The sequence below is a fragment of the Balaenoptera musculus genome, chromosome 3, assembly GCF_009873245.2.
Source record: "Balaenoptera musculus isolate JJ_BM4_2016_0621 chromosome 3, mBalMus1.pri.v3, whole genome shotgun sequence".
NCBI classification, from domain to species: Eukaryota; Metazoa; Chordata; class Mammalia; order Artiodactyla; family Balaenopteridae; genus Balaenoptera; species Balaenoptera musculus.
This window is the reverse complement of record NC_045787.1, coordinates 163,693,311-163,706,592: the sequence shown is the minus strand read 5'-3', so window position 1 is coordinate 163,706,592 and position 13,282 is coordinate 163,693,311. Positions and strand designations below refer to the sequence as shown.

The 13,282-nt window shown below is 61.1% G+C and overlaps 1 protein-coding gene across 12 annotated transcripts in view; it reads left to right on the top strand.

Moving 5' to 3' along the window:
* The window catches only part of DNM2 (dynamin 2), a 90,083-nt gene that overhangs the window by 69,450 nt on the left and 7,351 nt on the right, over window positions 1–13,282 (top strand). For all 12 annotated transcript variants that reach the window (XM_036845730.1, XM_036845736.1, XM_036845733.1 and 9 more), the window contains 4 exons: window positions 3,118–3,231; window positions 8,930–9,039; window positions 11,823–11,934; window positions 12,531–12,695. In XM_036845730.1, the coding sequence (XP_036701625.1) occupies window positions 3,118–3,231; window positions 8,930–9,039; window positions 11,823–11,934; window positions 12,531–12,695 (501 nt within the window). The remainder of the gene's footprint in view (window positions 1–3,117; window positions 3,232–8,929; window positions 9,040–11,822; window positions 11,935–12,530; window positions 12,696–13,282) is intronic.

Here is a 13,282-nt window from a genome sequence, read left to right as displayed (position 1 = left end):
CCCACAGTGCCCAGAATTCTCACCACAGTGCTACCCATTGATTGGTGAATGGTATTTGCCATCCCTGTTTTAGGTAACACCTCCTCTCTGTGTGTGGCCCAGCCCAGCCCAGCAGGGAGCAGGCAATGCTCACTTCTGAGAGTTGGGCTCTTTTCAAGGTGCTTGCCTTTGGGCAGCTGGCTTCGGCCCCAGCTCTCCACCTTGGAGACCATGGCCTGGGCCACCAGCCCTAACCGAAGCCTCCTTCTCCCGGGTACTCTCCCCCAACACTGGGCGGGCCCTACTGCTGCTGCCCTCTGGCAGGGATCTTCTGGTGACCCCGGGATCTTTCCAGTAGCTGAGCTGAACCCGTAACAGGACCTGGAAGATGCAGAAGAGGCCAAAGCTTGCCATGGCTGGGGGCGGTTGCGGGAGAAATGGATAGTCCTTGGGCCCATGGTTCCCACTTTCCCCGTGTGTCACCCCCAATCCCCTTTGAATGATTTCTTCCCTCCAAACAGCCCAGGGGCATGTTTCTCCCCACACCCACACCCTGAGAAGTTTAGTCATTCTTTTCCTGCCAGATTCCGCACCCCTAGCCACGAAGCCCAGCCCTGCCGTGTGCGTGGCTGTGGCTCCTGGGTCTCCCGGCCGTGGTTTCCATCCCTGCCCAGGCGACTCACCCAGGGAGGAGGTGGGCCCCAGCCGCGTCGCTTCTCCTGGCAGCTGCTGCTCCTGGCAGCCCTTCCGCCCGCCCCCAGCGTGCCTGCCCCCTGGAGCATGGGAACCCCGCCTGCCTCTTCTGTCTCCCCAGCTGACCCTACTCCCGCCGCCCCCGCCCCCCTTTTCTAAGCCCAGTCCCTTGGGCACAAGTCTGGCTTTTGGATGAGAAGGCCCGACCACTCCTTTTCCTCTAGACTCAGCGCCTGTGTCTGCCACCAGCAGCTTGCCCCTCCCCGGGGCGGGATTTTGTCTCTGAATCCCCTTGGGCTCCCGCACAGGCAGCTCTCTGGGTGGCTCAAGGGCAAAGGGACCTGAGGCAGGGCAGTGCTTCTCCAGGCCTAACTAGCAGCCTCCTGCCCCAAGGCTCAGATGTGCCATTTCCAGCATGGCCACATGCCCTGGAGCATGACAAGGGCCCCATCTGCTAGCTTTGACCTCTACTGACCCAGGGTGGAGGCAGGCGAGCCAGCTCGGCCACCGAGGGGTGGCGGTGGGGGGCACATCTGCGCCCTTGGGAACGAGGCTGGGCCTGGGAGTGTGGAGGCCTTGCCATGTGAGGACTTCTTCTCTGGGGAGCACCCAGCACGCACAGCCTCCCCCCCGCCCCCGGCTGTCGATCAATGACTGAAGTTTAGAAGCACCCACTCTAGACCTGGACTAAGACAAGGCAGGCCCTACCCTGCCCCTGGGGGAGCGAGGAACAGGCGGGGACAGGCACCCACGCAGCTCTGGAGCTGGGTGTGGTTGCCAGATGCAGGGGCTCCTTCCTGGGTCCTTTGTAGGACGGCCTCGGGCCTGAGTCTGGAGACCAGCCTCGCCCCCGGCCTGACCACCCGTCCCACTTTGCCCGGGACTGAGGGCGTTCCCAGGACTTTGAGGGCTAAACCTAGGGGCCTCCTGGAGAAGCCAGGGTGAGTCGGTCACCCTGCTGCCAGGAATGAGACCATGACCTTGTTGGGGCTGACAGTCTCTGCCTGCTCCCTGACGGCCACGAGACTCCCAGGTGCTGTCTCGTCGTCCCAGGGAGGGAGAAGCCTTAGCGCGGGCTGCCAGGTGGCATTTCAACGGTGGCACAGCCTGGGCAGGGACTTGTATGTGGTGCAGAGGTCCCTGGCCGCTCTGGGGCCGCCTCTGCCTTCCTGGTCTCTGAGGCTTAAGAGCTCATTTCCAGCCACAGGCGGGCGGTGGCCCTGTGAAGATCGGGTGTGCCTGGGGCAGGACAGAGTGGACAGGATGGAGCCCCTCGTGAGACCCATCCACTAGGGGGCATGTGGGCCCCGGAGGCAGCCCCAAAGCCCTACCCCAGCCTGGGGTTACAGCGCTAGCCCTTCCCAGCTGTCTGTGCCCACTCACAACCCACCTCCTGCAGCTCGGCCCCGGGCGTCCCTGCCTGCGCCGACTCGTGCTTCCCGCTGCCCCGGGGTCCCCAGTCCGGAGTGGTGGGAGGCTCCAGCCCACAGGCGCCTCCCTGGCCCGGGGAACATGGGAGTGTGGCCTGCCCCAGGCTACCTGCGTTTAGCTGTCAGGTGAGTCCCCCACGCAGGCCTGGCTTCCGTCTCCTGCTCAGATGACAGCAGTGGTCAGACGAGCCCCATCGAGGGGGTCTCCCAGCCCAGAACCCGGATGTGCCAGTCAGAGAAAAGTGGGACCACGTGGCTTAAAGCCAGAGTGGGGCATGGTCCTTGGCGGGTCCCCTGGGCTCAGACTTTTGTCCCCAGCCCTCTGGGTGGAGGATTCTCTTCATCCTCATATCCTGAGAAGAGCCTGTGGGGAGGGGAGCCCTGGGGCGGGGGCTGGCCTCGACTCCTGGTCAGAGCAGGTCCCTGTGCCCACCGAGCGCCTGCCTGGGGGAGCCGGGCAGCAGAATCAAGCCTCTGCCAGTTGGCGCCTGAAAGGAGCCACCCCGTTGCCTGGGCGACTCCTCCAGCTCTGCATGCACAGCCGCCTTCCACAGGGCGCGAGGGGCAGGGCCCAAGGGTGTCGCTGGTACCGCGTCTCACCAAGACAAGTGTGATTCCTTCAGTCACATCCAACGTGACATGGCGCCCCCCCACAAGCCTGGGATGCCCTCCTCTGGGCCCCTTCCAGCTGGGCGTACCTTTTGCCACCTGTGCTAATTCAACCTAACCCCAAGCGCAGAGGGGCTCCCCAGGGACCCAGTTCCCAATCACCCTGGGGCCTGTGAGTGAGTGCACGTCTGCCCGCCCGAGGGCCCCCACGTTGGTCTCCGTTGGGAAGTGCTTGGGGCAAGGTGGCCTGGAGTCGTGTTGCCTGGCTTTGGGCTGGAGGTGTCTCTGCCGTGGTCCCCGGTTTCCCGCCTTGCTGGGGGCGAGGGCGCTGGCCACCGCGCTGGGGCAGGCTGGGCTGGGTGGTGGCCGCTGTCCCCCGCTGAGCCCCTCCCTCCCACCCCCCCAGGTGATCCGCAGGGGCTGGCTGACCATCAACAACATCAGCCTGATGAAGGGCGGCTCCAAGGAGTACTGGTTTGTGCTGACGGCCGAGTCACTGTCGTGGTACAAGGACGAGGAGGTGAGTGGCTGGCAGGGGTGGGACGGTTGGGCAGTTGTGGGTCGTGCTCTCCACACCTCCCTCCTCCGTGTGGCGCTCCCTCAGCTTGCTGTTCATTCGGGAGAGGCTCCCTGAGCGCCACCGTGCCCCAAAGCTTACCATTAGGATGGTATCAGCCAGGGCCACAGCGTGTCCAAAGGCACTGTGCATCATATCCGAGCCCCTCACGGCCCCCCGTGTGGTCGTGCCTCATGGGGGCTGGGCTCCCTGAGGAGGAAAGGGACGTGGGGGAGGCTCCAAACTGATCCCACCCTTCAAAATCATGGCAAGGCGGGGGGCTTTCAGAGGGGGCACGGCCTGGGGTCGGGGACTCAGGTTCACGGTGAGGCTGCTGGGGTTCCATTGTCTACAGCTAACCCAGGCTCAGCCAGGCCCTTAGCCTCTCTGGGCCTCAGTTTCCCCATCCATGAAGTGAGGTAGAACGGCCCTTGCACCTTTGAGGTGCTCGGTCACGGTGTCTGTCTTGAGATCATTCCACATGTGCTTGTCCTCCTCAGAAGGATGAGGGAGGCCTCTGGGTACAGCACCAGGAGTACTAAGCACAGGGAGTGGTGTTGCGCGTTGCCTCGTGCCATGGTCTCCCTGAGCCTGTGGACGGGGCTGTGAGGGAGTGCACCCCTGTCCCCTGGCCCAGCGGGCAGCATCACCGGGTGCTGCCGTGCAGGTCCCTCCTCCTCCGCGGCCCATCCTCCCGTCCTGAGTGGCCCATTGCGTGGCTTAGTTCTCTTAACAGAACGACAGTACTGTGTCTTAGTGGCCTGGGAGTGAAGCCATTCCTCTGGTGTGACTGCCTGTTGCCACCCTGACACAGGCTTCCAGGGGCCACCAGCAAGGGCCACTGTGTTTCTCTCATTTTCCTGGGTTGCCCTGTGAGAGACAACACAGGCGCTCCCTGTCGTCAAGGTGGTATTAGGTGGCTATCGATTTGGGTCTGTGACAGAGGTCCCAAATGAAGGCACTTACAGAGGTGGTCTGTTTCTTGCCCGCATCCCGGCGAGCTTGGCAGCCCTGTGCCGTGAGGCTGGCCAGGGCCCTGGCTCCGCCTCCCCCATGGCCATCGTAACACGTAGCTCCTCCTCGTGGTCCAGGATGGCTGCCCCGTGCCCATCACCACGTGGCCACAGGAGGGAAGGAGGTGCCTGACAAGGAAGGCACACGCACCCCTCTGCTCACATGCTCCTGAATCTTTGCTTCCGCTCTGTGCTTTGCCCACATGGGATGGCACAGCCTCCAGCCCGGCCCAGCTGCCCCCCGAGGAGAGGCCCGGCTTCTCTGGTCGCCCCTGGAGCTGCCCTACCTGGCTCTCCCCCCTTGGGGTTTTGGGGTGACCCCCACACCTGGGGCTTCACTGGCAGCTGACCCCATCCCAGCACAGGCAGGCCTGTGCCCAACCATATGTATTTCCACCCAGGCTCAGAGACAAGACAGGTAGAACTCCGTTGGTGCCTCTGGGTAGCTCTCTCTTGTTTATGAAGCCCCTGCCCTGTGCCAGGCTCACTGGCTAGGAGAGCCTGCCATGGTCCCACACGGAGGGCACTCTTCCTCCTCCTCCTCCTCCTCCTCCTCCTCCTCAGTAGATACTCACATTCCTTTTGTCAGGTAAGGAAACTGAGGTTCTGAGCAGTGACTTGCCCCCATGTCACAGGGTGGGGAAGTGTCCCCATGCGGTGGGTACAGGACACAGGCTCCCTGACCCGAGGCACCTCAGCCCCACACCTGGACCACTCCCCACTGCCCAGGCAGGAAGTGGTTCCAACAAGTGGCGGGTGTTTAAGAGTAGAATGTCGTCATCCCACTCCCCGCGAGGCCGGAGGCTCAGCACTGGAGTGTCGTGAAGGCTTGGGAGCCCCGAGTCCCCCAGGGGACCTTGCCTGGGTGGCTGCTTCTAAACTGGGGTTGTCCAGGACCCTGGCGCCTTCCTGGGTCGAGATGCAGAGGGAGGGTGGGCGGGACCGCACATTCCTCAAGGAACCTGCGTGGCCAGATCCGCTCCTCAAAATGGCCGGGGTGCAGTGTGGGTGGGGATGACGCTTGCACTTCTTCTCCCTCTCTTTCCTCCCCCGCAGTCTGAAACCCAGTCTGCTCTGTGCTGCATCAGCTGTCAGATATGCTGAGAGCTGGTTCGCACCTTTGGGCTTTGGGGGTCCCCGGGGCAGTTGGAGAGGGGGCTTCTGGGCCCAAACCCTAGCCTGGCGATTCGCTGTATGGCACCATTGGGAGCCCAGTTTTTGACTTAAGGAGGGGCCCTTTGTTTCTCCTTCATCTAGGGGTTGAAAGCAGGAGCCCCAGACCCTCCCTCGGGGCCCCAGAGCAGAGGCAGGGGCAGTGTTGGGAGGAGGGTCGAGCGCCGCCGGCGGTAATGAGAACCAGCAGACCTGTGAATGGGGCCCCGTGTACACCCCAGACACAAAGCGGGCTGAGATCGGGGAGGGGCAGGCGCGAAATCCTGTCTGTCTGTCTGTCCGTCCCCCGCCCTACCCCCTCCCCCCCAAATTAGGATCCCAGCAAGGGCCCTGAAAATCACACAACAGGGTGGCCACCCCCGGGGTCAGGCCACCATCGTAGAGAAGCCTCAGAGAGAGGCAAGACACCAGTATTTCTTTATTTAAAAAAATAAACAAGAGGAGGTGGTTACTGGAGGGTGGGAATAGGAGACTGATTCCGCCAGAGCCCCCAACCCCTCAGCCGGTGTCGGGGCTCTCTTTGCCTCTCCCCGGCGCCTCTTTTCCTCCCCGGCGACCACCCCCGCCCAAGCCCTTCTTCTTTATTCCAGAATCTTCTGTCCAGGCCTCCGGCCCGTGGGGAGGAGGGCGGTGGGCAGTGGGCAGTGGCACTCACCTCCTGGTCTGCCTCGCCGCGTGGGTGGCAGCGAGTTTGGGTGGGGGGCCCATCCCGACGCGCCGCTCGCCCGAGCCCAGCCTAACCAATGTGCAGACTACTGTACACATTCAGAGCCCCCTGAACAGGTAGTCTGAACACTGGGTTGGCGGGGCCGGCTGTCCGTCCCGCGGGCCCCCTGGGCAGCAGCAGGGCCACAGCGCCCCAGCACCTCCGAGCAGGCGAGGAAGCCACTGGTCCGCCCGCGATGATCTGCTTCGTCTCTTCTGACGTGGCACGGCCGGGGCCAGCGTGCATCTGGAGAAAGTTGTGGGTTTTCAGGAAATCCTAAGGAGGCGGTGGGGGAGGGCGAGGGGGAGGCGGGCGGGGGGGGGCGCAGGAGGGAGGGTTTGGGTCCGTGGCCTCTGTGCGCAGGAGAAGGTCTCTTTGGGGGTGGGGGCGGGGTACATGCACGCCTCCGTGTCTGTGTGGTGTGTGTCTGTGTCGTGTGTGCGTGCGTGTGTGTGTGTGTGAGTGTGTGTGAGTGTGTGTGCGTGCGTGCGGGCAGCATCAGGAAGGCAGCCTCTGTGCTCTGGGCGGAATCACGCTATAAACACTTCCAGATGTGGCGTCTCACTCGGGGCCCGAAAGGGCTGTGACTCAGTTACTTGGCCGTAGCCGGCCAACTGGAAGCTTCCTGCCTCATGACATGATAGGGTGGGGGCAGCAGAGGCTCTTCACAAACTTCCGGACCGGGAACTCCTGCCCTTGCCCTTTCTGAAGCCCCCCAAAATCCTTCCCTGAGAGGTGGGAGGGCCCCGGGCTCCGCGTTCCCTGGCCTGCCTGCACCCCGCTCCCCTGCCCCGGCTCCCAGCATGAATGGGGTCTCCCACCTCCTTGGCTCCTCTGCTTGCCCAGAGCCCGGTGGTCTGGCCGACCCTGGAGCATAAGAGTGACAGACAGACAGACAGACAAAAGAAAACCCCTGGCGCCTGGCAAGCACCAGCTCTGGGGTGGGCATGTGCTCGGGGCTTTCACGGTGTCCGCCCTCACCTTGCACCAGGAGGACGAGACTCCTACCCATCTTTGACAGCTGAGGAAGCTGAGGCAGAGAGGGGCAGTGGCTTGCCCAAGGGCACATGGCTGGGGAGGGGCCGGGCCCAGCTGAGCTCCTAACACCTCAGTCAGGACTGAGCCCACGCACCGAGCCTGCCACTTGCTCCTGCCTCCCGTTGAGTAGTCCTGAAACTCCAAGTGGCCCTCCACCCTCTGGGGGGCCCCTGGGCCCCTTCCCCGCCACCACTGTGGCTGCTCTTGATTTGGGGAGGAACCGCCACGTTGGGCTTTGTTCTGAGGCCTTCCGGAGGTCAGGGGTAGGATGGGTGAAAAGAAGTGAGCTGCTGTGTGAGGGGGGCAGGTCTCTCTTCTCCAAAGGTGCTCGGGAGGTCAAAGACCAGGAGGGCAGTGGGGAGAACCTGGCTTCTGAATCCCACCGTGGCCCACTCCACCTGCTGCGTGGCCCTGGGTGGCCCGCTTCCCTCTCTGAGCGCGACGCTTCCCTGGCAGGGCTGTGTGAGAGGGCTCCATGAGCTGCAGACAAGCAGCACTTCCCCTCAGTCCTTGAGAGCTGCTGTGGGTCGAATGGGAGTCGGGGAGAGGCGGCGGGGGGGGGGGTACCCTGATGCTGTGCTTTGGTTTCCTGATGTAGAAAACCCAGTTAATGCGCTGCCACCTCCTCCCCCCGCCCCCAGTAAAGATTAATAGCAATGCATCTGCACGGGCCCAGGTGTATCGTAGGTGCTTAGCTAACAGGAGTTGGGCTCCGGAGTGTGACTCCCAGCTCTGAGACTCAGCAGGCCCGTGCCCTTGACCGGGAGACGCGTCCTCTCTGAGCTGCTTTCCCCAGCAGCCGGCAGGACTGCCATGCCCAGCACTCAGTTGGCACTTTCTGAGCAGGGCCACCCCGGCTTTGGGACTCAGGCATCAGCTCAAGGGGGCCTCTCTTTCCAGCTCCCTCCCCCGCCCCCACTGCCTGCCCCTCTATGCCTCCGTCTGTCTGTCTGTCTGTCTGTCTGTCTCTCTCTTTCTCTCGAAAATGGGATCATATTGGTAACTCACTTGCAGGCTCGTCGTGAAGAAGTAGTCGTGTTAATGGTTCCATTCACTCAGTGGTTGGAATCTGGGTAGTCAGAGTCGGCCAGTTTTGAGCATCCACTGTGTGTCAGCAGTAAACCAAACAGACGGGAGTCTCCACCCCTGAGGACCCAATGAGTCGGTCTAGGTGACCCTAGGTCAATAAGCAAGATCTGTGGGGTGGCGGGGGAGACTTCCCTGGTCCAGTGGTTGGGACTCTGTGCTCTCACTGCCGAGGGCGTGGGTTTGATCCCTGGTCAGGGAACTAAGATCCCGTAAGTGGCATAGCCAAAAAAAAAAAAAAAAAAAACAGATACATGGTGTGTTGTGTTATGTGAGGGGAAGCGCCAAGGGGAAAAGTAGGGGGAGAGTTTGGGGTGGGGTCAGGGCAGGCCTCGCCTGGAGGGTCCCTCTGTACAAAAGAGGCAAGGAGGGCACCAGGCCGCTGTTGGCGGGGGTGTGGGGGGGGCATGCTAGGTGCAAAGGTCCTGGGGTAGGAGCCTGCTTGGGATGTTCAGAGAGTCACAGAGGCCAGCGTGGCTGGGGCAGGTAAGCGAGGGGGAGGGCGGTGGCAGACTAGTTCACCCGAGGAAAAGCAGCATGGGAGGCGTCAGGTGTTGGCGGTGGTCCTCCCGGTAGAGTCCAGCCCAGGGCAGCCTCAGGGCCTCAGTTAAACAGCCCAGGGTGACCCCTCCCCTTTCACCCTCAGGAGAAAGAGAAGAAGTACATGCTGCCTCTGGACAACCTCAAAATCCGCGACGTGGAGAAGGGCTTCATGTCCAACAAGCACGTCTTCGCCATCTTCAACACGGAGCAGAGGTGAGTGCCCCCGACCCCGACCCCCACCCCCCGAGGTCCCAGGGAGACCAATGGCCCCCGTTCAATCCTTCACCAGTGTCCACCGAGCACTCGCTGTGAACAGTCCCTACCCTGGGGTCTCACATTCCAGAAAGGGTGTCAGTCAAGAAACAGAAAAGTGCTTCTGTGGGGTGGTCAGCGGGGTGGGGAGGCCCCTCTGGGGAGAGATGAGGATGAAACGATGCAGGAGCCGTGGAGGGTTCTGAGCAGCGGAGGGATGGGACCTGGCTCTGGTGCTCATCGGCGCCCCCTGGTGGCCACGAGGGGAACAGGCTGAGGAGGCAAGCGTGGGAGACCAGGGAGGAGACGCCTGCATTGGCCCAGGTGGGAGATGGTGGGGCTGGACCCAAGTGGGGCTGAGGACATAGAGGAGGAAGGGGTGGACTCCAGTAGAGCGACTGAACTCCTGGTGGGTGTGGGTATGAGAGCAAGAAAGGTGTTGCTCAGGGACTGAGCTGCCATTGGCTGACATGGGGAAGGCAGAGGCAGAGTAGGCTCGGGGCCAGTCGGAGGCTGGGTTGGGGTGATGCTGAGGGAGAGGGGCCTGTGAGACACCACGTGGGGCGCGGGGGAGCCAGCTGGGTAAGTATGAGAGACTGGTGTTCAGGAGTGCGCTCCGGGCAGGAACGTGAAGTTGGGGAGTTGTCATTGCGTGGAGGTGTTTCAAGTCTAAATGGGATAAGATCCCTGGGCCAGTATAACAGAGAAGAGAAGGGCCCAGGAGGCTCTCGGTAAACCCATGCCAAGGGGCGTTGGTGGGAGACTTTAGCGAAAGCAAAGATGCTTCTCTCAGCTCAGGAAGAGACCCAGTTGGCAGGAGGTCTGAGAGCAGGAGGAAGGGCTGAGCGTGGACCCAGGAGGGCCCCTGCCCAGACTCACACCCTCATCCAGGGAACCCCCAAGTCAGGGGTCAGCTGTCAGCCAGGGCCTGGAGGTTCTTCATGACTGGCCAGCAGGCACGGACATCCTCCCTCCTGGCCCCAGGACCACCTTCCCCACTGCCCATCCACACGCACCAAATCCAGCTGAGCCACCTGTTTTGTGCAAGAATCGTTCTATCCTGCTTTGTTCCGGGCTGGCCTAAAACTCTTGAGACCCACTTTGACCATCAGCTGGCTCCAAAAACCTTTATAACCCTTTTAGACTCATCTCTCCCTAACCCCCACCTCCCCTGCCTAAGAAGCCCTAGGGTGTGTGGGAGAACCTGGGTTCTGCGATGGGACAGGCCTGCTGGGAAGCTCTTCCTGGCTGTGTAGTGCCAGACAGCCATCCCACCTCCCTGGCCCTGTGATCCCCTGTGCAGCTGGTGGGGTGAAGATATTACCTAATGTATCATTTAGGGGTGAGTTCGGGAAACCCAGAATGATAGTAGCAGAAACAAGATAGAAGTTGGGTTTTTTTATATAAATCAAGTCCAGACTTTACCATCCGGGGCAGGTTGGACAACCCCACAGGCATCCAGGCCCAGGCCCTCCTTCTTATTTCTCAGCTCTCCTCCTCTTTGTCCAAGATGGCTGCTCAAACTCCAGCCATCATGATGATGTTCCAGGCAGCAGGAAGGAGGAGGAGGAGCAACAAAGACATGCTCCCTTTCCCTGCTCTCAACTCCTTCCAGAAGTCTCAGGGCAGCCACTCACTGACTGCTGGTTGGCCTGAGCACTGTTGTGAGGCCATCCGTGCCTAACCTCAGACCCAGATCTCACTCGAAGACTTTGGGACAGCTTGGCCGTCTCAGTCACACCTGCCTTGTGGGACAGGATGGCATGCGTGTAGCATGGATCCTGGCCTATATATGGAGAACACTGCCTATAAACACTGGTTAGTGTCTGTCCGTTTTTCCCCCAGCCTTTTGGCTCCGCACCTTCCGCTCACAGACCCACATTTGCCCAGCAGTTCACAAGCCTTTGCTGGGAGTTTCAGTCCTGCCCTGGCCAGCTCCACCTCCCTCCCAGGAATCGGGGCACATGCTGGACCTTTACTGTCCAAGGCAGTAGCCACTGGCCACATGTGACTGTTTATTTATTTTTATTAATTTTTGATTGGAGTTTAGTTGTTTTACAATGTTGTGTTAGTTTCTGCTGTACAGCAAAGTGAATCAGCTATACGTATACATATATCCCCTCATTTCTGGATTTCCACATGTGACTACTTAAATGTAAATTGATGGAAATAAAATAAAATTTTACATTCACTTTCTCGGCCACGCTGGCCCCATTCCTGATGCTCAGAAAGAAGCCACCTGTGGCTCGTGGCTGCTGCGTCAGGCCAGAACATTCTTTTGGATGATGCCGCTGTAGCCTCTCTAGAAACACCTTGATGGGAGCTCCCCAACTGGCGGAGGGTGTCGTGGGTCACTGCCCACTTCTGGAGGGGTCCTTGGCAGCCTTTGGCTCCCCCAGGAGAGCATAAAGGAGGGGATGGGCAGTTCCCAGGGGAAGGAGAGGAGTAGCTGAGCCCACAAACAAAACACTGCAGATGCCACTAGATGCAGACTCTTGCTGAGCACACGCCCTGCTCTCGGCACGGTTTTGGGTGTTACAGGCACAAATTCACCATGCCTCCATCAGCCCAATGGGGTGCAGGGGCTGCTGCCATCCTGGGGCCTCTGGTCGTGAGTGCCCCCGGTCAGGGGTGAATCCTGGTCAGTCAGGCCAACCCCAGAGCCTGAGCTCCAGCTCACTGCACCCACCGGGCCCACGGGCAGGGTCAAGCATGCGCCTTTCCCTCCCTCCCTCTCACCACAGGAACGTCTACAAGGACCTGCGGCAGATTGAGCTGGCCTGTGACTCCCAGGAGGACGTGGACAGCTGGAAGGCCTCATTCCTCCGAGCCGGGGTCTACCCTGAGAAGGACCAGGTGAGGAGCGCCCTGCCCGGCCGGCACACCTTGGGCTGAGCTGCCCCACCTGGGAGAAGAAGGGCGGCCGGCACACCTTGGGCTGAGCTGCCCCACCTGGGAGAAGAAGGGCGGCCGGCATCTCACGGGATGGGTCATTCCAGGCTGTGTCTGCCAGCACTCTCTGAGGGCATGTAGCCCATACCCTCTTGAGCAGACAAAGCAGAAAGGGCTGGAGAGGCTTCTGTCATCAGCGCCCAGAAGGTTCTCCAACTAAAGTCAAGGACAGGGACGCACGTGGACCGGGATCCTGTCTGCTTTGTTCTCTCTCCTTTTTTCCTGTCCTTGAGGCGGAGTGAACATGGCCCCCAAATTAGCGTGTTGTTCCCATCCCCAGGTGAGAGGCAGTAGCCCACCTTGGACTGTGGTCACCCCCAGGTCCGGGCAGCTCAGCCCAGGGGCAGGCAGGGCCACGTGGTGCCAACGCGGCCATGAGGGGCCAGCCCCAGAGGGTCAGCTGCGGGTCGGGTAGGGCAAGCGATCCCCAGAGGAGGGGGGCTCCCCACGCTGGACTCAGGCTGCAGTCACCCCTCATGGCCTCCCCTCCCCGCTTGCAGGCAGAAAATGAGGACGGAGCCCAGGAGAACACCTTCTCCATGGACCCGCAGCTGGAGCGGCAGGTGGAGACCATTCGGAACCTGGTGGACTCCTATGTGGCCATCATCAACAAGTCCATCCGTGACCTCATGCCAAAGACCATCATGCACCTCATGATCAACAATGTGAGTGCCTGCCCCTCCGGGTCCCCCTTCCCCCAAGACAGGGGGGCAGCCGCAGCCAGATTTGGGCTGAACACAGTCTGTATAAAATCAGAAATGAGAGTGAGTCTCACCACCTTTTAAACAACACAATCAGGATCCCCAGCCTCTCTTGGGAAATAGGAAGGTACAGACACACGGGGCTCACACTCCCGTTTAATCGTGTCATTGAAGCTACCACCACGCTTGTGCACTTTCTCTAAAGTTTTCCAGCCTTACAGTAACCCTGGGAGAGGGCCTGCTATCATCCCCATTTTATAGACAGGAAAACAGAGGCCCAGAGAGGTCAAGAAGCCTGACCCAAGTCATTCAGAAGAGTGAGGGGTGGGATTCAAACCCAGGCTGAGTCTGTCCCCAACTGTGGCCTCCTGGTGGCCTGCAGCCCGGCCTGCCTTCACCCCAGGGTGTTACCTGCTACCCCCGGGGCTCCTGAGCCTCTCAGGGTATCAGGCTTCTCTTCGGTGAAGTGCAGCTGTACTGATGTCTCCTGCTCCAGGCGGCTGGGAGGGCTCAGGCCTTGGGCTCAGCACTAGGCACTCGGAAAGCTATGT